We start from the raw sequence: 21,518 nt of genomic DNA, 5'->3' as shown, positions 1-21,518 counted from the left end.
AAAAAAAAAAAAAAATTCTTTCTCTTCCTTTCCCTCTGCCCCTCCTCCTCCTCCCTCTCTTAATAAATAAATAAATAAATAAATAAATAAATAAATAAATAAATTTTGGGGGAGAGGATTTGCGAACTAAAGATTTGTATGTTATATATGGGGAAAACGTCTTTCACTTCTGAAATAGCAGTAGAGATGCATAGTTTATTTTTTTATTTTTTTTTTTTTAAAGATTTTATTTATTTATTCGACAGAGATAGAGACAGCCAGCGAGAGAGGGAACACAAGCAGGGGGAGTGGGAGAGGAAGAAGCAGGCTCATAGCAGAAGAGCCTGATGTGGGGCTCGATCCCAGAACGCTGGGATCACGCCCTGAGCCGAAGGCAGACGCTTTAACCGCTGTGCCACCCAGGCGCCCCCATAGTTTATTTTTTTTAAGAAATTTTTGTTTGAACAAATACGTCATTCAGTGTTTACCTAAATCTTGATTTTGGATGTGAAATTAATATGTTACTGAATTTAATTATTATTCCATGTATAGCATAAAATTATTTCAGGGACCTGTGAAAGTTTTTAGTCATTTTTTTTCTTTGGAACTGTTCTCTGAGTTTTTAAAAGAGAACTTCTAAGTTGTTGCATGCTCGTACCATTCTACAAATTCTCTTATCTTTGTATTTCTCGGAAGTCTTATTTACATTTTATGTTCCAAGAACAAAAGAATTGATGACCTTTCAAGTAGGAACTAGATTTATATCACATAAAAATATTTCTTGTACTTCTGGTATACCTCTAGATGAACAGGAAAGAATATTAACCTATTTAGAAGAAGGCTTTTTTTTTTGTTTTTGTTGACATAGCTCTTTTGACCTCAAGGGTCTTGAAACTATCATGGTTTAGCCTAGCTAATTTGAATTCACTACAAAGAAGTTGCATCCGACTTTTGTCAGAAGTGTGAGTTGTATAACTTGAAAAGAGGCTTACCTTTGTAGCTAGCTATGCAAAATAGGTTGTAGGAATAGAATAAGGCTGAATCAGCAAGGGCTGGAAAGAAAGAATATCAAGACAGGTAACTGAGGTTTCAGAAACAGGTTTTCTGAGAAAGAAGTCTAGGGACAGGAAATTACCTGGAGCAAGGCGTTGCTAGTTGTTTACTCTGTAAGAATTAAAGAGATGGGAATTAGAGTGTGGTAGGGAATTGGGGTTAGATGAAATCATTTAGGAAGTAGGGTGACAAATTGGCTAATGCTGGCAGGGTAGAGCAAAAAATATGCAGAGGACCTCAAAATAAAATTTATGGGAAAATATAGCAGCCTAAGATTAGTAGTCTCCTAGTCATTAAAGCAAACTTTAACTATAGTGTGTATTCAAAGTAAATGTGGATTGAAAGAATGGGATTTCAAAAGTAACATCACTATTGATCAGGAAGGAGAAATTGGCTGGTGGGTTGGAATTGAGCAAGATTTTTGAGTGTGAAGCAACCTGAGACTAACAGGGTAGTTTCTCATAGATAAGACAGGAGAAGTTGTCTGAAATACAGAGGAGGCCATATTGGTGGGAGCCATCCATTTAAATGAAGTTTGCTTCTTAATACGACAAATAGTTAAGTTTCATGGTAGGTCTTAGTAAAATAGGGGTATGTGTCTGTGTAACTTAAGTATCCTCACAAGGTCAGTGATTGTACCTCTGAAGTACAAAATTTAAGGTGACATCTTGTGTGCTAATACCGTAAACTTGAGCTGCTGCCTAAACACTGAAGAACTTATTTTGCTGGTACTTGTACTGAAATAAAAAGGAAAAAGTCCATTTCTGTACCCTTACTCTCTTTTCTATCATCTCTTTTCCTCCCTTGACCTGTTTTTCTCCTCTCTACTTCCTACTCTTTATTTTCTTTTGCACCAGGGAGAGGAAGTTCAGTGTCAGTATGTTGTGACGTGTGCAGGACTTTACTCGGACCGTATTTCAGAGTTGAGTGGCTGTAATCCTGATCCTCGGATTGTCCCATTCCGGGGAGATTACCTGCTCTTGAAGCCGGAAAAATGCTATCTTGTAAGAGGAAATATTTATCCGGTAGGTGATGATGCTTCTGCCTTCTTACCCTTCTCAAGATGGTTATGGGCAAAAAGGGAATGAAGCAAAAACTTTTACTTGGTCAGAAGTTAAGAGCTATTTAGAAGTGCTTTTTTGGGCAAGCATTTCCCATGTTTCTCTTGTCATTAAATCCCTAAATCTTTATTCTAAATCATGGTTATGAAATTGTAATTAAGTGCCTACAAGTGCATGTCTCTAGAAAGCGGAGTGTACCGTGGGAGGGACTATCAAGAAAGAACCCAGTTCTTCCCCCTCTCTGGTGGGAAGAGCACTCATAAGAGAACTTTCCCTGATAGCATGCCCACATACCCAGTTGTCTTTCTCAGTTTGGTACCAGTGGGTGCAGAAAAGGAGATGTGGCCCGTCTGTAGTCTCATGGTATAGACAGAGCCGTTTACATGAAGAATTCATTCTTCTCTGGAACTGCTAGGTTGAACCAGGTGCCATTGCCGCTGTTCAGCTATGTCATGCTTTGACGGCAGCAAGACATCACTTCATCTGCCTCAACCCCATGCACTTCCGCTTTCTAAAGAAAACAAAGTAATGCAACTTAAATGCATCTGAAGAAAGTGTTTTATGTTACCAGTCGAGTGCATGTATAATAGAATGCAATATGAAATGGTAACTCTTTGTTATGTTAAATCCCGAGGTTCCAGATAGCCGGTTTCCTTTCCTAGGGGTTCACTTCACACCAAGGATGGACGGCAATATTTGGCTAGGGCCTAATGCAGTTCTTGCCTTTAAACGAGAGGGCTACAAACCCTATGACTTCAGTGCCAGAGATGTTATGGATGTAATTATCAAGAGGTAACTTTATTTATGTAAAATATATATATATATTTTATATGTGTATATTTTTAATATGGGGAATTTTATCTTTCTTGATATTTATTGGGTAAATCCTCATATTTGTGATTGGTATATCGATTGTTTTTTATTAATCCAGATTAAGAGCTTTGCAGAGTAAACCTAATGTTTTAACTACTTCAAGAAAATTCTTGGGCACCTGGGTGGCTCGGATGGTTAAGCTTTGACGCAGGTCATGATCCCAGGGGCTGGGATCCAGTCCTGTGAGCCCCACATCGGGTTCCCTGCTCAGTGGGGAGCCTGCTTCTTCCTCTCCCTCTGCCATTCCCTCCGCTTGTGTTCTCTGGCTCCCTCTATCTCTTTGTCAAATAAATAAATAAAATCTTTAAAAAAAAAAAAAAAGAAAGAAAGAAAATTCTGATGAGTCAGTGTAGTGTCTTGGTCAAAAAGAACAAGACCAAGAGCCAAACACATATCTGACAATTCAAATCTTGTTTGGCTAATCTTCTAGTTGAGTTTGGAAAAAAAAAAGTTTCTTTCAAAATCAGTAGATGGCTTACTTTGAAAAGATCATTTCAAGCCAGTCACCATTATTTTGAAAACCACCGGAAAAATTGCCGATAACCGAAGTTGTTTCCTTTCATGGAAAACTAACAATAAATTATGTTGACCTAGATGGCAGATTCTTTATTATAGTAAGGAGTAACTTAGTGAGGTATTTTGTTTGGTCCTTTTAACAGTGTTGCACTCAAGAGGGTTTCGCATCAGAATCACTAGAAAGCTTGTTAAGCTATACTCGAGTTTCACCCTTCATTGATTCTGAAACAGAAATTTTAGCATGGGACTTCCTAGCACGTGTGCTTATAAAAACATATACGTACACACAGACCCCGTGGAGTCTTGCTTGAGGATCTGGGGAATCTTACCTCTGGCTGACTAAAGAAGAGTAGACACTCTGCTTAATGGCTCTGATTTAAAGATCTGCGATGCCTTCTAGGTGTGGCTTTGAAAGCATGTAACACTTGCATTAGAAAACCTCGCTGTTGGCAGGCGTTACAGCATCCGTGTTTGAAAGCAGCATTCCCTGGGAATTTAAGTTTGCGAGGTTATTCCTTTGATGAACTTTCCTTCTTATATTGACCAAAGTTGATTTTCTTTTAATATGTGTTTTTTTTTCTGATTTTGCCTATATTTCTGTGATGTCACCCCCCCAATCTCATGGTTGTAAAGATGTTTCATAGTAGTCATTCCTTTCTCTCATAAAGATTTTTTTTTTTTGCTTTCAGTGGCTTGATTAAATTAGTGTTCCAGAATTTTTCCTATGGAGTTAATGAAATGTATAAAGCCTGTTTTCTCAGTGCAACAGTGAAGCACCTTCAAAAGTTTATCCCTGAAATTACTGTCAGTGATATACTGAGGTAAGGAAAAGCTGTGAGGATTGCAAATACGGTCATGACCTAGGTGACCCTGGAGGTGGTTCTGACGTGGTGATTCATGAGCACATTTACAGAGTCCGCGTGCCCACTGAATCTTTGTGTGTCCTCCCTTTCCCAGCAAGCTGTTGAGTTCCCTTTGCAGTGTAGGCATCAGGCCTTGTGCGTCCTGGCCCTTAGTGCCTGAACTAGGTGCATTTATAATCTTCTAGACCACCTTACAACGTCAAACCCGAATGTCCACTGTAGCCATATTGTGATGCCACCTTCGCTCTCATGTCTAGCTGTCACTCATGATAAAAACATCTTGCCTGAAATTTTGTAATCTCCCTGGCCACTTACTCTTGTCATTGCAAAGCCTTTTGATTTTAATTCTGTATGAGATCATCAATCACTATGTTAACTAGGTGATAAACACAGAAAATGTTATCTTTTGATTGCTTTTTACCACCTTTTAGACATACGTCTCTACATGACATCTTCCTTTCTTCCTCCTGTGTTCTTTCTTGGGTCCTGCTCCCCTCTGGGATTGCAACTGCAGGCCAGAGGTGGGAAGTACTGTGGTAACAGTCAGCCTGCGTCCTCGTGCTCCAGGGATGTGAGGCCAAGGAAGGGTAACTTGAAAGAGAGCTTTTTTCTCAAGGATAAAAGGCTCTCTGAACTTGAGCTGTACATTGTCCTAAATACCACCCAAGCCTATTTTCTTTTTCTATTTGGTGATATTTTAGGGTGTTTCCCATTTTCCCTGACCAAGCTATTGTTAGGCCTAATCAGCAGTGTACTTTGAAGTACTCTCTGTCTGTGAACCCATCCCTTCATGAATCTCTAGGGCAGTGAGTGCCTGTCTTCTCAGTAACAGCTGCTGAACTCGCCTGGAAAGAGAGCGATAATCATGTCAGCTGTCTCCCTTAGGGGAGCTGAGCGTCATGGTCTAAATCTGACTCTTAATGTATCATTCTCAGACCAGCCTCTTTGAATCCTTAGAAGAACTGTTAAAACCCAGCTAATATTTTTACTCTTATCTCTCTCACTCCTTCTATTCACCTCCTGAAATGGAAGGGATAAAAATATCTAGGCTTTCTTTTCTTTCACTCACCTATAAATAAAGGCTTCTGTGTTTTCAGTGGTCTGCTTTAGCAGACTTCTTACGTTTTATATCTGAAAATAGATTGGTCAAATCTGATATCTGTTACTGCTATTAATATTCCTTAAAAAACACAATAGGTGAGGGTACCTGGGTGGCTCAGTCGGTTAAGCATCGCCTTCGGCTCAGGTTATGATCCCAGGGTCCTGGAATCAAGTCCTGATTGGTCTCCCTGCTCAGCAGGGAGTCTGCTCTTCCCTCTGCCCCTCCCCCCACTCATTTTCTTAATCTCTCTCTCTCAAATAAATAAAATTAAAAAAACAAAAAAAAGCCCACAATAGGTGGACATAGTGAATTCTGTATGTGAACAGTTGCAGTGAATTCAGTTCCCGTATTCTATTACCACCCTTTCATAGAAGCCTGGGGAACACTCTTTAGACCAGTGGATTTTATATGGTAGAACTGGGTTTTGGTGAGTATTCCTGTCTCTGAGTGTAAGGGTGTGAATTTCATTTTCCAGATTCATTAGTAGAAAAGGGCACACAGCACTGTAGACAGGTACATTTAGGGACAAATTCAACCTAATCAGAGGGTTTCCCTTTGGAGACACACATTCAGCAGTTCCATGTACTCCTTCCCTTGATTCCTATAGCTGTTAAAAGAAGGAATTATCGGTAGCAAAAAGGAAGTTGTAGAAAATATGTTTGATACAATTTATATCAGTTTAAACAATACCATATATAGTTTATGGATTGCATATGTCATGTGAAAATAATAACGAGCATGGGAGTAATAAGCACCTAATTGGGGGAGTGGTTACCTCTGGGAAGAGAAGGGGATGGGATCAGGCTTCCATAGGTGTCATATATCTGTGAGCTTTATTTCTTAAGCTGTTTGGTGAAAAAAAAAATAGGTGTTTATTACGTTAGTCTCTGTACCTCGTTATATGCCTGCAATATTAAGTAATAATAATAAAATAAGATCAGTAGACTTTCCCACATTTTGAAACTCAAGTCCTGCCTGTCTTGCAGCTCAGTGTAGTAAAACCGTAAGTGCTCTGTCATTAATACTGAGGCAGAAGTGTATGAAGCAGGTTTAGATAGTCAAAGAGAACTGAAGCTGCACTTTCACTGGGATGTTTAGCTTAAGGTAGTGTCCTTAAATTGCCCCCGAAGGGCATCCAGCTTGACTGCCTACTGCTTAGCCAGACCATTTGGGGCAATAATTTACTGGTGAACATTGGATTGGAATGTAAAGTTATAATCTGTCAAATACATGTACTAGTTATATGAATTTCTACTTTATTTATTTTAATTTTATTTATTTATTTGAGAGAGAGAGAGAAAAAAAAAAACAAGCGGAGAAGGGACAGAGGGAGAGGGAGAAGCAGACTCCCCACCAAGCAGGGGCTCAACGCAGGTCTTGATCCCAGGACCCTGAGACCAGGACCTGAGCCAAAGGCAGACATTTAACCAAATGAGCCACCCAGGCTTCCTTAGGTATATACATTTCTTATTGGTAAATGATGATTTCTAAGGTTCTTAATTTCAGCTCTGAAGTCCTTTCATTTGTTCTATGATTAATTTTGACGTGGTAGTCTAACAGTTTTTATCTGTTAGTCCCGTAAGAGTGGAAAAGATGAAGACGCATATGCCAGGATCCCCTCTTTTGCCCACATTTCATTTAAAAAATTGTCTTATTTGGGGAATTTTAGAGTAAATTTTCAGGTCAGACGTTTTCATGGTGAGTGATAGGTAAAGACTGTACTACGTCATTGTGAAAGGCAGAGCTGAGAACCGAACATTCCTACAATTAAGGTGATGTAGATCAAGGTTTCCCAATCTTGGCACTATTGAAATTTTGGCCCAAATAATTCTTTTTTGTGGGAGACTGTCCAATTCATTATGGAATGTTTAGCAGTGTCCCTGGACTTTACCCACTAAATGCCAGCACTACTCCACTAGTGAGAACCAAAAATGTCTCCAGACATTGCCAAATGTCCTCTAGGGGGCACAATCTCCCTTGGTTGAGAACAACTAGTCTAGACAATTTGGCAACCCTCACGCTACAAAATACTCAAGAGTCCGGAGAAAATATAAAAACCCCTTGAAATCCATATAGTTGTGAATGCAGGAAAGTAAGGAGCATCCCAGGAGCAAAAACAAATAGAAAACTGAAAACCCATGTACTGAGAGGAATTGGTGCTGATGCTGCTCTGGGTAGGAGGGGGGTAGATTTGCTGATTTTCATGCAAATATAACTGAGCTTTTATTTTTAATTGATATATGATTTATATACAATAAAATGTGCAGATCTTAAGTGCTCAGTGGATTTTGTGGTTGTATAAGCTCATGGATCCACCACGTAAAGCAAGTATAAAACATTAGGGACTTAACATTTTAATTGCTGGTCAAGTGCTGGGAAGGAGGCCTGTTTATAAAAGATAAAAACTTGGAACTGAGACCCCTATGTAAAGCCAGGGGCTCTTGAAGGGCTATACCTTCAGTGAAGATAAAAGTCTAGGGAAAAAAAAATCCCCTTGGCACCAGGAAGTATTAAGGAAAATTCTGTCTGTCCTGGTCTTGGGATTAGGGAGAATGTGGAGGGGGCTAGAATCTCCTAAAAATCTAGAAGCCTGGGCCTGTCTTCACAAGTGCTTGGAGTTTGAATTTCTACTAGCAGCTTGATCTAGGAACCTTAAGCTGAGAAATTAACTTAAAAAGTAGGTCCCGGAGTGCCTGACTGGTTCAGTTCATAGAACATGAGACTCTTGATCATGTCACGAGTTCCAACCTCACGTTGGGTGTAGAGATAACTAAAAATAAAATAAAGTAGGTCCAGTCTTGTTTGGATCCTTCTTCAAACTATTTCTCTCTCTCACTTCAAACAAATTAGAGAGAGAGAATCAGGGTAATTTGACCACAGACTCAATATTGTTAATACAAAGCAATTATTAGTTTTGAATTATTATTTTTAAGAATCCTTTTAAAAGAAGTGAAGTGAAATGATAATGCTATGTGGGATTTGGTTTAAAATAACCCAGTTGAAAAGAGGTGGATCGTGAGTAGAGATGTAGATGAAACAAGATTAGCTGTGTGTTGATTATTGTTGAAACTAGGTAATGTATACATAGCAGTTCATTGTGCCATTCATTTTACTTTTTTATGTGTTTAAAAATTTCCATTAAAAACAAAAATTCTGGGGCGCCTGGGTGGCGCAGTCGTTGGGCGTCTGCCTTCGGCTCAGGGCGTGGTCCTGGCGTTATGGGATCGAGCCCCACATCAGGCTCCTCCGCTATGAGCCTGCTTCTTCCTTTCCCACTCCCCCTGCTTGTGTTCCCTCTCTCGCTGGCTGTCTCTATCTCTGTCAAATAAATAAATAAAATCTTTAAGAAAAAAAAAAATTCTTTGAGGGTGGTAATACCTCAAAGGAGGATGGAGCACCAGATTGAAGCAAATGTAAAGCCTCTGTAGAGGGACATAACCTCAATCCAACCCTACAGAACTCCCCCTAGATAAAGTCCTGCTGTTCTGAATGGGACCTTGCCATCAAAAGTTATGAAGCACCATAAGTGAGAAATAAGCAGATAGAATAAATACCAGAATTAGACCTCTAATAACTTTGGCTAATAGTAATGTTAGGCTGTAAAGTAACCCAGTGAATTTAAATGGATAATAATAATATCAGAAATCATAAAATAATCCAGAAAACATGAAAAAGAATAAGACCCCCCTCCCCCCCAAAAATCTGGGCAAATTTGGAAACCAACTAACTAGAATTTCTAGAAATGAAAAATAGAGTTCTTACATTTTAAAACTCAAATGACTAAGACAGTTGGTTAGACCTACCTTAAGAGAAAATTAATAAGTTGAAAGGTAAATCTGAATAATTAGAGAGTGACATTGCAAGATAAAGGTGCATGATGTAGAAATTAAAAGACATGGAGAAGAAAATGAGAAGATTCCAGACTGTATATGTCATAGGATTTCCAGAGAAATTGAGAAGAGGCAATACATTGAAGTGGAATATTTGAGAATTTCCTAGGATTGACAAAAAGACATAAAATTCACAGGATGCACAGTGAATCCCATCTGAATAAATAAAACAAAATACAAGAATGGAAATAGATTACATAACTTCCGAATTAAGTACAGGAGGAAAAAAGAATGTAAACATTCAAGGGGCGCCTGGGTGGTCCAGTTGGTTAGGTGTCTGACTCTTGGCTTCAGCTCAGGTCATGATCTGAGGGTGGTAAGATCAAGCCCTGGTCTGGCCGCATGCTCAGAGCAGAGTCTGTTTGGGATTCTCTCTTCTCTCTCCCTCTGCCCCTCCCCCCCGCTCACACTCACTCTCTCTCTAAAATAAATGAATCTTTAAGAAAATTAAAGAAAACTCAGTAAGTCAAGAAAGGATGTGAAAAAAACCCAGAAAAATCAGGTTAAAGAGCATAAAATAATATGGTAGAAATCAAACATATCAGTGATTACAATAAATGTAAGTACACTTAGTAGTTAAGACAGAAATTGTCATGTTGAATCAAAAAAAATTCATCTGTGTGCTAGGCAAATTGCTTATTAGAAGAAAGAGAGTAGGGGCACCTGGGTGGCTCAGTTGATTGTTCAGCTCTTGGTTTTGGCTCAGGTCATGATCTCAAGGTCATGAGATCCAGCCCCACATTGAGCACTACGCTCAGTGTGGAGTCGCTTGGGATTCTTTCTCTCCCTCTTCCTCTGCCCATCCCCACCACTCATACTCTCTTGCACCTGCTCTATCTCCCCCTCTCAAATAAATGAATAAAATCTCTTTTTTTTAAAGATTTATTTATTTGTCAGAGAGAGTACAAGCAGGGGGAGCAGTAGGCAGAGAGAGAAGCAGGCTCCCCGCTGAGCAAGGAGCCAGATGAGGGTTGATCCCAGGACCCTGGGATCATGAACTGAGCCAAGGCAGACGTTTAACCAACTGAGCCACCCACGTGTCCCAATAAATAAAATCTTAAAAAAAAAAAAAAAGAGGAGGGGGAGGACAATGATGAATACTAGTCATTTTAGATAAAATATACTCTAAGGCAAAAATTATTAGCAATAGGTCACTGTAAACTTTTTGCATATAACGGATATGAAATACAGAGAACAAAAATGGACATAACTGCGAGCAGAAATCAACAAATCCAGAGTTGTGGGTGATTTTAAGACTTGTCTGTTGATAGAAGATAAATCAAGCAGATAAAACATTAGATGATTTGAATAACGCAGTTAAAACACTTGACTGAATATGTGTAGGACTCCACAACTCCCATCACAGAATGCTTTTGTTATTCAAGCCCTCAGAAAATATATACAAGGGCTAAAAAGTTCTAATCCCCAAATCAAGTTCTCAACAAAATTCAAAAACGGCATGGAAAAACCATGTACTCTTGTCAGTCCATTCAGGGTGAAGGTTAGTAACAAAAATACCCCTCCTTCATGTTTGGAAATTAAAATGGAGTAGTTTACTTTCCCCATGCAATATGCTCATGTGAACTTCTATTTTTAGATTAACAGTAGATCCCATGGTGAGTTTTATAAAATACTAAATTGTCCTGTTTGGAACTGGTCAAAGATGTCAGTTGTAGCCTTTCATAGCTCTTTTCCAGCTCACAGAGTAATGCCTGCTACAGAACAATAAAGCAATAAATACAGCATTCTTCAGATGAAGGAATGCCATTAGTTACATATTCACCTTTTGTTTCAAGACATGTAAGGGTTTAGAATTAACATTACCATTAAATTTAGCTGTAAATACAGCAAAATACACAGCTACAGATAGCACTAAACAGGTCAAGGTAGCTGAATTCACAAATATTAAATTTGCTAGCTTGTTCTTTCAGCTATTAAAATAGAATTTTAAAGAATTAGAAATTAAGGGGTACCAGTGGCTTAATCAGTTAAGCACCCGACTCTTGATCTCGGCTCAGGTCTTGATCTTAGGGTCATGGATTCGGGACCCATGCTGGGCTCCACGCTGGTTATTGTGCCTACTTAAAAAAAAAAAAAAGTTAAGAAAAATTACGTTTCTAGCCTTACTGAGTACTTACTATGTACAAGGCACAAATCTAGACATGGGGGTGAAGAAGGGGTGTTGTATAAGATATTGACCCTTAAGAGATTTCTGGTTTATCTTACCTGAAATTTCAAGGTACAGTGCTCATGTCAAGATGAGGTATTTTGTGGGGGAATGCCTATATATATAATCATGCAAAGAAAAACCCTGAAGTTGCATTAAGTGCTGAAGAGGGAACACGAAGAATTTTGTAGTTTAAACATTTCATGTTAAATAGTTAACTTTAGTTTGAGCTAAAGTGAGATACTTAGAAAAACAATATTGTATATTGTTTTTCACACTTTGGATTACACTTTGAACACTTGGGCGGGAGGGGACACTGAGAAGATAATTGGTGTTTTAAGAGAAATAAATTAAGTATAGACATTTGTAATTGCAGTTAATCAGTATTAACTTACATTTGCTTGGAAGCGGAAGTCAAGGGAATGTACTAACTAAACCCCTGTAAGAGGGGAAAGTTTTATTTTGATCACTCAACATCAATGGCTGGTTATGTCACTGTGTGTCCCCTGCATGTTGGCCTTCTGCCAGATAAAAGCAGCAGGACAAGAAGACTCCTAGAGATGCTCTTAAAAGCAACAGCAGCATTCTTCAGGAAAGGAGGGGTGAAATGCTGCTTTGGTGAGCTGAGCTAAGCTACAAGTCCAGCATGTACAAAATGGAGCACACCCTGGCTGATAACACGGTGTATCAGCTGATCTGTACCCTTACCAGAAGAAATTTCAGCTTCAGTCTGGTTCTTTCTGTGTTCTAAGGGTTGTATCTGATTCTTCCTTGGAAATCCTTACACCTCAAAAATCCCCTGCCCAGATTCCCTGCAGGCTTCTATAGGGCAGATTACTTGCCTTTATTATAGAACCTTTCACCCTTGTCGTAATTCTTGTTTACCTCTCTACAAAGGAGCAGTTATAGCTGTGTAACTTCAGGCAAGTTATTTAATCTCTGTTTCTTTGCTGTTAAATATAAATGGTGTCAGCCTCTTAACAGTTGTGAGAGTTAGAATTCCTAGTACAGAGGAAGCACGTAGTGAATAATAGTTATTAGTTGTTATTATCATTACCTTACTATCATCAGAGGACAGTACTGTTATAGTGCTCTCTCTGTCTTCCTCAAGTACTTATCTTCATTGGCCCAGAATCACTAAAAATGTTTAATATTGTTGCCTAATTTCTTGAGTCTTCGTGGTGTGTTTGAGTCAGCTGTTTTCTCTCTTTTTTTTTTAATTATTATTTTAAGTAAGCTTTATGCCCAACATGGGGCTTGAACTCACATCCTCAAGATCAAGAGTTGCCTGCTCTACCAGCCGAGCCAGCCAGGCACCCCTAAGGCAGCTGTTTTCAAACTCCGTTTTCTGAACAGTTCCAAGGGAGGTAAAAAAAAAATTTTTTTTTTTTTTTTTTAGGTTAAGCAGGATTTATTTTCATTTGTAAGAGAACCCTCTTATACACCAGCTTTATTCAATTCTCCTGAAAATGGTGGCATTCCTTTAAACTATTCTTTTAGAAGCTGCAGTTATATAAATAGAACATTGGATTCAACCTCAAGATGTGGGCCCTCGTTAGCTTTATTATTCTGCATGTGATCATGATAAAAGATTAGGGTGTTCTTCACATTTCCAAGCAAAATCCAATTTAAAAAGCTTGTTCTTACCAAACCTCTAAAAACAGCCATTTGAGACTAAACCAGCAGAGCATTACATCACCCCAATGAGGTGTAGGTTTCATTACATGCACCAACAAATGGCATGGCTAGCTTCTGCATTCCACTTCCACAGAATATATTTTACACCTATTATACCAAACAGCATTTTAAACACTAGCTATATACTCCCTAATAAGATAAAGCAAAGACAAAAGTGTTTATCAGAAACAAAATACACCATCACTTAATAGTCTTCAAACATGATTACACTTCAACTTTCATAATTTTGACAAGCATTCATAGAACAGTCTGCAGACAACTAATTCTAACAGACAATACTTTAAGCAGACATGACTGTCCTAATTGTGTATTAGGTAAGAATTTTACAAGTATTATTAGCAGTAATGGTGGAGCTGGAGACCATCGTGTCTTCTCCATGGCGCACAGTAAGAACCACTAATAGTGTGGTGGAACTTATGACCCTTTCTAAGGCCACAGCTCTTGGCTCTTGTAGCCTGCAGATGTCAGTCCTCTTGTCTCCCTGTGCTTGTGGTTTGGTCATCCGTTGGGTGTCAGGATTTCTTCTGATAACTTATGGAATGGATCAATGAGGATAACCTCAAAGAATTTGTACATGGAATCTTCACCAACTCAGTAAGAATTCAGGACTCTCAGAGTCCCACAGGGGCGTCTGGCTCGCTGATCTGCAACAGACTGACGGCTTCCCGCAAACTTCAGCCAGTTAACGCCATGATGGACAGGCTTGCCCTTTGTCTCACACTTAGGAACTGGGCGTCTGTAGCCACCACATTGCACATGAGTCCAATATATGACACAACCTTGCTTGGCCTTGTATAAGGGAGATACTTTTGGATTCAAAAATATTTTATTCAGATTTCATCTGTAAATTTTAACTATCTTAAAAAAGAATTAATTTGTGAACTCAAGTGTTATAAAGCAGAACTTACAGTCGTGAAGGCTCTTACCATATTAACATGCTGCCAAGTTAATTCATTTTTTTGCTTTTCTTATTATCTCTATTTATTTGAAGGTTATCCTGATAGTGAAGGGTAAACTGTTGAAAATAAAAACAAACTACAAAAAATAACTTGCTGCCATTTGCAAATATTGCTCTCCATCAATTTTAGTTTACAATCAAAGCAAAATGCAAAAATAAATAGAATTCTGTAGTTATGTAGGAATGCAACTGACATACATAACTCCTGTTTTTATTACTTTATATTAGAAGAGACTTATTTATCCCCATTGACTGATTTTATAATAAATTCATCTTATAAATCCAAATTTGTGGATTTATCTGCTACTTTGGGGAAAAACAAATATTTATAAGTAAATATCTGTGTATTCTTTGGTAGCATTTATTGACACTGTGATGTGGCAGGCATTATGCTTTAGGCTAAGGGTGTATTTGACAGGCTACAAACTGATAGCCTTTGGCTAAATGCCAACCTATTGGGTTTCTGCATAATCGTGCACTTAGAAGAATAAAGACTTTATTGGTTTAAGAATACTTTGAAACCACTGATTTGTAAAGTGTCCTATCTCTTCCAGTCAGTTGTCTACTACTCTTACTTTTGCAGAGGTCCAGCTGGAGTAAGAGCCCAAGCCCTGGATAGAGATGGAAATCTGGTGGAAGATTTTGTATTTGATGGAGGAGCTGGGGCTATTGGAAGTCGCATTCTTCATGTGAGAAATGCACCTTCCCCTGCTGCTACTTCTTCTCTTGCAATTTCTGGAATGATTGCAGATGAAGTACAGCAAAGATTTAAATTGTAAATAATGTAAGGAGCTAGGTATGCATTTTAATTTCCACATTCAGCAACGAGAATATACTAATTGCACCCTTTAATTTAAGGAAAATGATTTGAAAATCTCATTTTTGGGTATCTCATTTAGATAACAACTGAATTGTTAGAATGCTCTAACATAGAAATAATAATTTTTTAAAGTCCATGCTCTTTTACTTTGTGAATCAAGAAGCAAGGTACAGTTGTGTCTGTCCTGAGTCCCTGACTTTGTTATTGACCTCTCCTCACCAACCAAGATCTAGAGAATTGGCACTTCTAGAATTTCTGGGAATGATGACACAAAAAATTGATTATTCCCTTAACTTTTTTGGGTTTATGATATCTGAGCTTTTTTTTCTCTCCTAAATAAGAAAGTAGTATATTGTAGGTTGCAAACCTCCTTTTAATTTTGAAGGGTCATAGGAAAGCTCACATTATTTGGAGCAACAGTATTTGTATTTGGGAATTTAAAATTCTTGATTTAAAGAAAATGTATGAAATTTCACATTTTTAAGTAGTTTGAATAAGATTCTATCTTAGCTATAATATTTGTAAGAAATAACTTTGCAAAAGAAACATAAAGCCTTTATTATTCCCAGTCTTTTTTTTAACTGACTTAGTGTGGGGTTACCACTAAATCCAAACAGCAGTGCACTATGAGTGGTTCTTGCCTACTCTTTATAGTCTTTTGTGCTTGAGAAACTAAAAGAACTTAGAATTTAGAACTGATAGGTTTTTATGAGAGCAGTTTTAGAATCCTGACACTGATATACAGAACTCTGTAATTTTAAAAATTATTTACCTCTATATCTCTGTTTTTTCAGTCACATCAAGTTTCTCAAACGTTGGCCAAGATCACTAATTATTCATGCCTACTTGGTTTTCAGGGATCCTATGAACTTTTATGAGGATATTTCTTCATTTGGGGGAAATACCTAACTTTGAGGCATTCACTTTTGTAAACCGCAAAAGTGCCTTACATTCATGTGTACTTCATGAGTATTTTAAATTGTGGCCCAGTGCCAATACTGTATACTGTATATACGTGTGTGGTATCTGTTGAAATGATTCTTGCACTTCAGAAGGTTGGAAAATAGAAATATAAATGAATTTTTGGCAGCCTACTGATTGGGGAAACTTTTATTACAGAACCATCATTTAGGTGAGACATTTTCATTCATTCTCTCATATATGTGCTCTCTCAGGATTGATCTTCCACTCTTCATTCTTTTCTCTCTCCAAATCTGTGTGATAGATGAGTAAGGATGTGCATTTTGACTGGTAGGAAAAACTTCTGTTTTCTTCCTTTTCACTTCAAGCCTCAGTGATTTCATTGTTTGAGCCACCTCAGCCGTGAATTTGACAGGCTGTATCGCCGGCTCCTGTTCAGGGAGTAGCACATCCCAGGCAGAGATGAGGCAGTTATTTGACGCTAGGGATGAGCATTTTGAAAGCATTCAGAAACCACTCACAGAAGAAACCAGCCCTAATGGTTCTTCATATCAACTGATTCCTCCAAGAAATGTGACACACAGGATATTTTTCTGTTCCATTACAAGACTATTAAGAGATGGAAAATTTTACAGTTCTCTGTTTCATAAACAGTGAGATAGCATATATACTAAGCTGTGAAAGATTGAAATTACAAAAGTAACTATCCTAATTAAAGCAACCCTTATTCCATTTCGGTCTACATTATACCCTCAAAAAATGCAAGTGAAAAAAATTATTAAAAGTGTTTCGAATGTGTAGGTTATTCTGTTTGTAAAGCATTTTATATTTATTTATATCAATCAGGTTTTGTTGTGTAATACTGATGTGATATTTGAAAGTTTTGTGTATTTCTGAGAGAAGAAAAAATGTAAATTGATATTAAAATATTTTAATGAGCCTTGGTGTTGTGAACATAATCTTTAGTTTCATAAAACTCTGATTCAAGTGAATGTTTTGTGTGTGAAACATGAGCTATTATACCTTTAAATAGTAGCCAATCTTTAAAAAAATGAAAAAACTAGTTTGTGTATAATATAAAAATGAAGTTTATATTTTAGGTAAAAAGTAGAGCACTTCCCCACTTACAAAAACGGCTTTCCATTTGGTAATGGTGGCAGTATCTGGCTGACCTCAGTGTCATCTTCATACCCCAGGGCACCATGCTCTGTTCCATAGCAAAGTATATATGTAACATATAAACACACCGTGCTTTGCAGGAAGTGGGGGGGGTGAGTAAATCAAATTGGAGTTTCATAAATAATTATAGTTCTCTTAGGAAGACGTTCTGGTATGCTGTCTCTTACAGGGTTGGGTTTCTGCGCATAAGCCTCCCATAACGGTTATAGGGCAAATGATCTGTCTGAGAGCCTGCTCCAACTTCTTTTCAGCAGGTGGACTGTAACAGGACCAGTGTTAGCTACAGCAACAAACCATGAAAGTGAGTGACAATGACATTTATTGTTTCCTGTGGCATTGCTTTGGTTTGCTTCTGACTGGCAGCACTTGTATCTTTAAATAAATTGAGGAAGTAGGAGAGAGTAAATGGGAGAAATGTTGAGTAAGTCCTCCTTGAAAATGCTTTTCAATGGGAGAATATTAGTGGTACAATTTTCTCTGCCTTTTAAAATTTGAGATGTGCTTAGATTATTCAAGTTATCTCCCAAAAGCCATTCTAAATTCTAAAAAGACAAAATTACTATTTATCAAATAATTAATATAGCATATTAATTTTAACTCAAATTTATGATTGAGTATTGTATGTGTTTAATACTTCCATTTTTTTATTTAAAAGATTTCATTTATTTATTTATTTATTTGAGAGAGAGAGAGCAGGCGGAGGGGCAAAGGGAAAAACAGGCTCCCCGCCGAGCAGAGAGCCAGATGCAGGGCTCGATTCCAGGACCCTGGGAATATGACCCGAGCCAGCGGCCAACGCTTAACACACTGAGCCACCCAGGCACCCCCAATACTTCCATTTTTTAAAAAAAGATTTTATTTTTAAGTAATCTCTACACCCAACATGGGGCTCAAACTCACAACCCTGAGATCAAGAGTCACAGCCAGCCAGGTGCCCCTAATGCTTGTATTTTTTAACACTTGAAGTAAGTGTTTATAATGGGGTTAGAATTTTTTTTTTAAAGATTTTATTTGTTTATTTGACAGAGAGTGAGAGCCCAAGCAAGGGGAGCAGCAGGCAAAGGCAGAAAAGAAGGAGAAGCAGGATCCCCCACTCAGCAAGAAGCCCAATGTGGGGCTCAATCCCAGGACACTGGAATCATGACCTGAGCTGAAGGCAGACACCTAACCAACTGAGCCACCCAGGCACCCTGGGGTTGGAAATTTTTTATTTAAAAATTTTTTTAATTAATGTTTTGAGTAAGTACAACATTCTTATGGTTGAAAATTCAAAAGTCCCCAAAATGTACTCAATAAAAGAATCTCCTCAGGGCACCTGGGTGGCTCAGTCGTTAAGTGTCTGCCTTTGGCTGGTGTCATGATCCCAGGATCCTGGGATGAAGCCCTGCCTAGGGCTCCCTGCTCCATGGGAAGCCTGCTTCTCCCTCTCTCACTCCTCCTGCTTGTGTTCCCTCTCTGGCCGTCTCTGTCAAATAAATAAAATCTTTAAAAAAAAAAAAAAAAGAATCTCCTCTCCTCCAAGCCACCCAGTTCTCATCCTGATACAACAAAAATTGTCAATATCTCTTGTGCAGCCTTGCAGAGATATTATATATAATAAAATCCCACCTCTTTTTTTAAAGATTTTATTTGACGGAGAGAGTGTGAGATAGCACAAGCAGGGGGAGCTGCAGAGGGAGAGGGAACACCAGTGAGCCTGATGTTAGGCTCAACCCCAGGACCCTGAGATCATGACCTGAGCCGAAGGCAGACACTTAAGGACTTGAGCCACCCAGGTGCCACTTTCGTCCGCCGCCCCCCACCCCCGCCTCCGTTTCTTTTACACAAGTAGTGGCCTGCTCTGCATACCGTGTTACAGCCTTTGCTCTGTTCACCTTGCACTCTTTGATAATGTTCAGGTAGCCTGAACACGGTGGCCTGGTGCTCTTTGATTGATTTTATAGCTGCTTTTCTGTGAATTTACTGTCATTTGTTGAACCAGGCCCTTATATCTACTGACGATTATTTAAATTGTTTATTCCTGGGTTACTTTTGTTTTTGCTGTAACAGTACTGCAGTGAATAACTGTTAAATCATTTTATCTATGAGCAAGTATACCGTTAGGACACATTCTTAGAATTTGCTGGGTCAAGGGGTGTTTGCCTTTGCAACTTTGATAGATAGTGTCAAGTTGCCCTTGGTAGAGGTTGAACCAATTTAAGCTCTCACAAATAGTATACTAGAGTATTTATTTCCCCATATTCTCACCAACATAGTATATAATAAGACTTTTTGATCGGTGTGGGTGGCTATTCTAGTAGGTAAAAAATTAATAGTATAATTTAAATTTTTTGTAATATGAGTGAAGTTGAACATGCTTAACACACTTTAAAAAAAAAAAAAAAAGATTTATTTGTCAGAGAGAGAGAGCACGAGCACAAGTAGGGGGAGTGGCAGGCAGAGGGAGAAGCAGGCTCCCTGCTGAGCTCCATCCCAGGATTCTGGGATCATGACCTGAGCCCAAGGCAGATGCTTAATTGACTGAGCCACTCAGGCACCCCCATGTTTAATAGACTTAAGAGACATTTACATTTCCTTTCCTGTGAACCGGTTTTTCATATACTTTATCCTTTTTTCCCCTTGAGTTTTGGTCTTATTAATTTGTATGAACTATTTATTTATTTATTTATTTATTTATTTAAAGTAGGCCCCCGTGTGGAGCCCCACATGGGACTTGAACTCATGACCTGAGATTGAGAACTGACCTGAGATCAAGAGTCAGATGCTTAACTGTCTGAGTGATCCAGGTGCCCCTGTAGGAACTCTTTTAGATATTAGGGAAATGAACTATTTAGAAAATGAATTGCAAATATTTTTTCCAGTTTGTCATTTGCCTTTTGGCTTACCTGTGATTTTTTTTTCCCATTCATTTTAAAAAATAGGTTTATCAATCTTCTAGATTTTATATCATAATAGAAAGGTCTTTTGTATTCTGAAGTTATAAACAAATTATTTTATGGTTTTAATTTTTTACATTTAAGTCACTTCTGCAATTTTTCCTAGTGTGGGGTGTGGATCCAACATTTTATTCTGGATGACCCATTTGTCTGGTTGGGATTTTTATGGGTGTCATTCTTGGATTATCCCCCACATGCACGTGGATCACATTTCTGTTTGCCTAGCTCAGAGATCGGAACTCAGATGCCTGTAGAGACTAGGCAGGTTACATAAAAGGGTGGAGAGTGCCAGGTAGGGAGTATAGCCAACTGGAAATGGGATGGCATACTTTTCTAAAGAGGGCAGCCACTACCCACTGCCTGCTGATTATTCCTTTGCAGGAATGCAGCAGGGTCCAGTGTTGCTAGATTTTTGTCAAGAGAAGCTGGAAATCCATTTTTATATAAAATCTCTTGATTTTAAAATGTTAACAATTTTAAAATTTAAATATAGATTTGGATAAACATAATGTGTCTTCAGGCCAGATTTGGCTCAGAGAAGGCTTCCAATATCCTTGGGCAAGAATGAAACTTCCCACTAACAACTTTACTCTCCTGTAACACAATCACAGTCTAGTAGTTTGACAGTCTACTAGTTCAGCTGGAGTTCGGAAGAGGAGAGAAAAGTAAAAAGTCTTTGCCGTCACTGATTGAAAAAGTAACTGGAGAAATAAAAGCATTTCGCTATCTTTTTATCCCAAGTACATGGGAATGTGGATGTGACTTTATTAGAAAAAATTCGTGATGCAGTGGATACTTGGATTAGAAAAGTGGGTTTTCCAGCTCTGTCTTACTGATTTTGCCAAATGACAAACTGGTGTGCGTTTTGGGAAAGGGTAATTGTTGAGTTACTAATCCTAGAATTGAAGTGTTGCAAACTTTTTTTTTCACTCTGCTCTACCTTTCCCTTCCTCACTGGGGGTCTCTGAGCCCACTGTGCGCTGAGGGCTTTCCACGTCTCACCTCCTTCAGTCCTCAAAACATCACTCGATGAAATAGTTAACTACCTCCTAGATAGCGAATAGCCACGTGGGGCACACGTTAAACATCGTGTCCAGCCCGAATGTCCCTTTTTCCCCCCATCCTGAACTGCTTCCCATGACTGCGGTGCTGGGGCTCAGAGTGGCACCGAATCGGGATTGTCTTGGGAAGGTCGGGAGAAGGGAGCGTTGGTGTAACACAGTAGTACTATGGGCGGTCCGTCTGGAACGCGCCCCCAGCACAGCCCCAGCACAGGCCGACTCCCGCCGCCGGCCCCCGCGCCTCCTCAACCCCGCGACCGGCCGGCGCCTCCGCCAGCGCCGTGGCGCGCATGCTCCGTGCGGGCTTCTCCGGCGACCCAGGATAATGAGCGCCGGGCCCAGGGGGCGGGCCGAGCGGCGACTGCTGGAGCCGGGAGCTCGGCCGCTGTACGCGGCTGCGACAGGGGCGGCGGCGCTGGCCGGCACGGTGCGCGCCGGGGG

General features: G+C 39.1%; 1 protein-coding gene across 10 annotated transcripts in view; it reads left to right on the top strand.

The window, feature by feature from the left end:
• The window catches only part of SOS2 (SOS Ras/Rho guanine nucleotide exchange factor 2), a 127,479-nt gene that overhangs the window by 24,873 nt on the left and 81,088 nt on the right, over nt 1-21,518 (top strand). For 5 of the 10 annotated variants that reach the window (XM_034648586.1, XM_034648584.1, XM_034648588.1 and 2 more), the window contains 4 exons: nt 1,890-2,057; nt 2,728-2,885; nt 4,172-4,303; nt 14,744-14,849. The exons of 2 other annotated variants lie outside the window; for them this stretch is intronic. In XM_034648586.1, coding sequence (XP_034504477.1) covers nt 1,890-2,057; nt 2,728-2,885; nt 4,172-4,303; nt 14,744-14,849 — 564 coding nt within the window. Of the gene's footprint in view, nt 1-1,889; nt 2,058-2,727; nt 2,886-4,171; nt 4,304-14,743; nt 14,850-17,360; nt 17,382-21,518 lie in introns of those variants that run through there. 3 more of the 10 variants (XM_034648591.1, XM_034648585.1, XM_019802566.2) reach the window with 3 other exon arrangements.

The sequence above is a fragment of the Ailuropoda melanoleuca genome, chromosome 20 (genome assembly GCF_002007445.2).
Source record: "Ailuropoda melanoleuca isolate Jingjing chromosome 20, ASM200744v2, whole genome shotgun sequence".
In the NCBI taxonomy this organism is placed as follows: domain Eukaryota; kingdom Metazoa; phylum Chordata; class Mammalia; order Carnivora; family Ursidae; genus Ailuropoda; species Ailuropoda melanoleuca.
The sequence above is the reverse complement of the archived record's forward strand: the minus strand, read 5'-3'. Positions and strand labels throughout refer to the sequence as shown.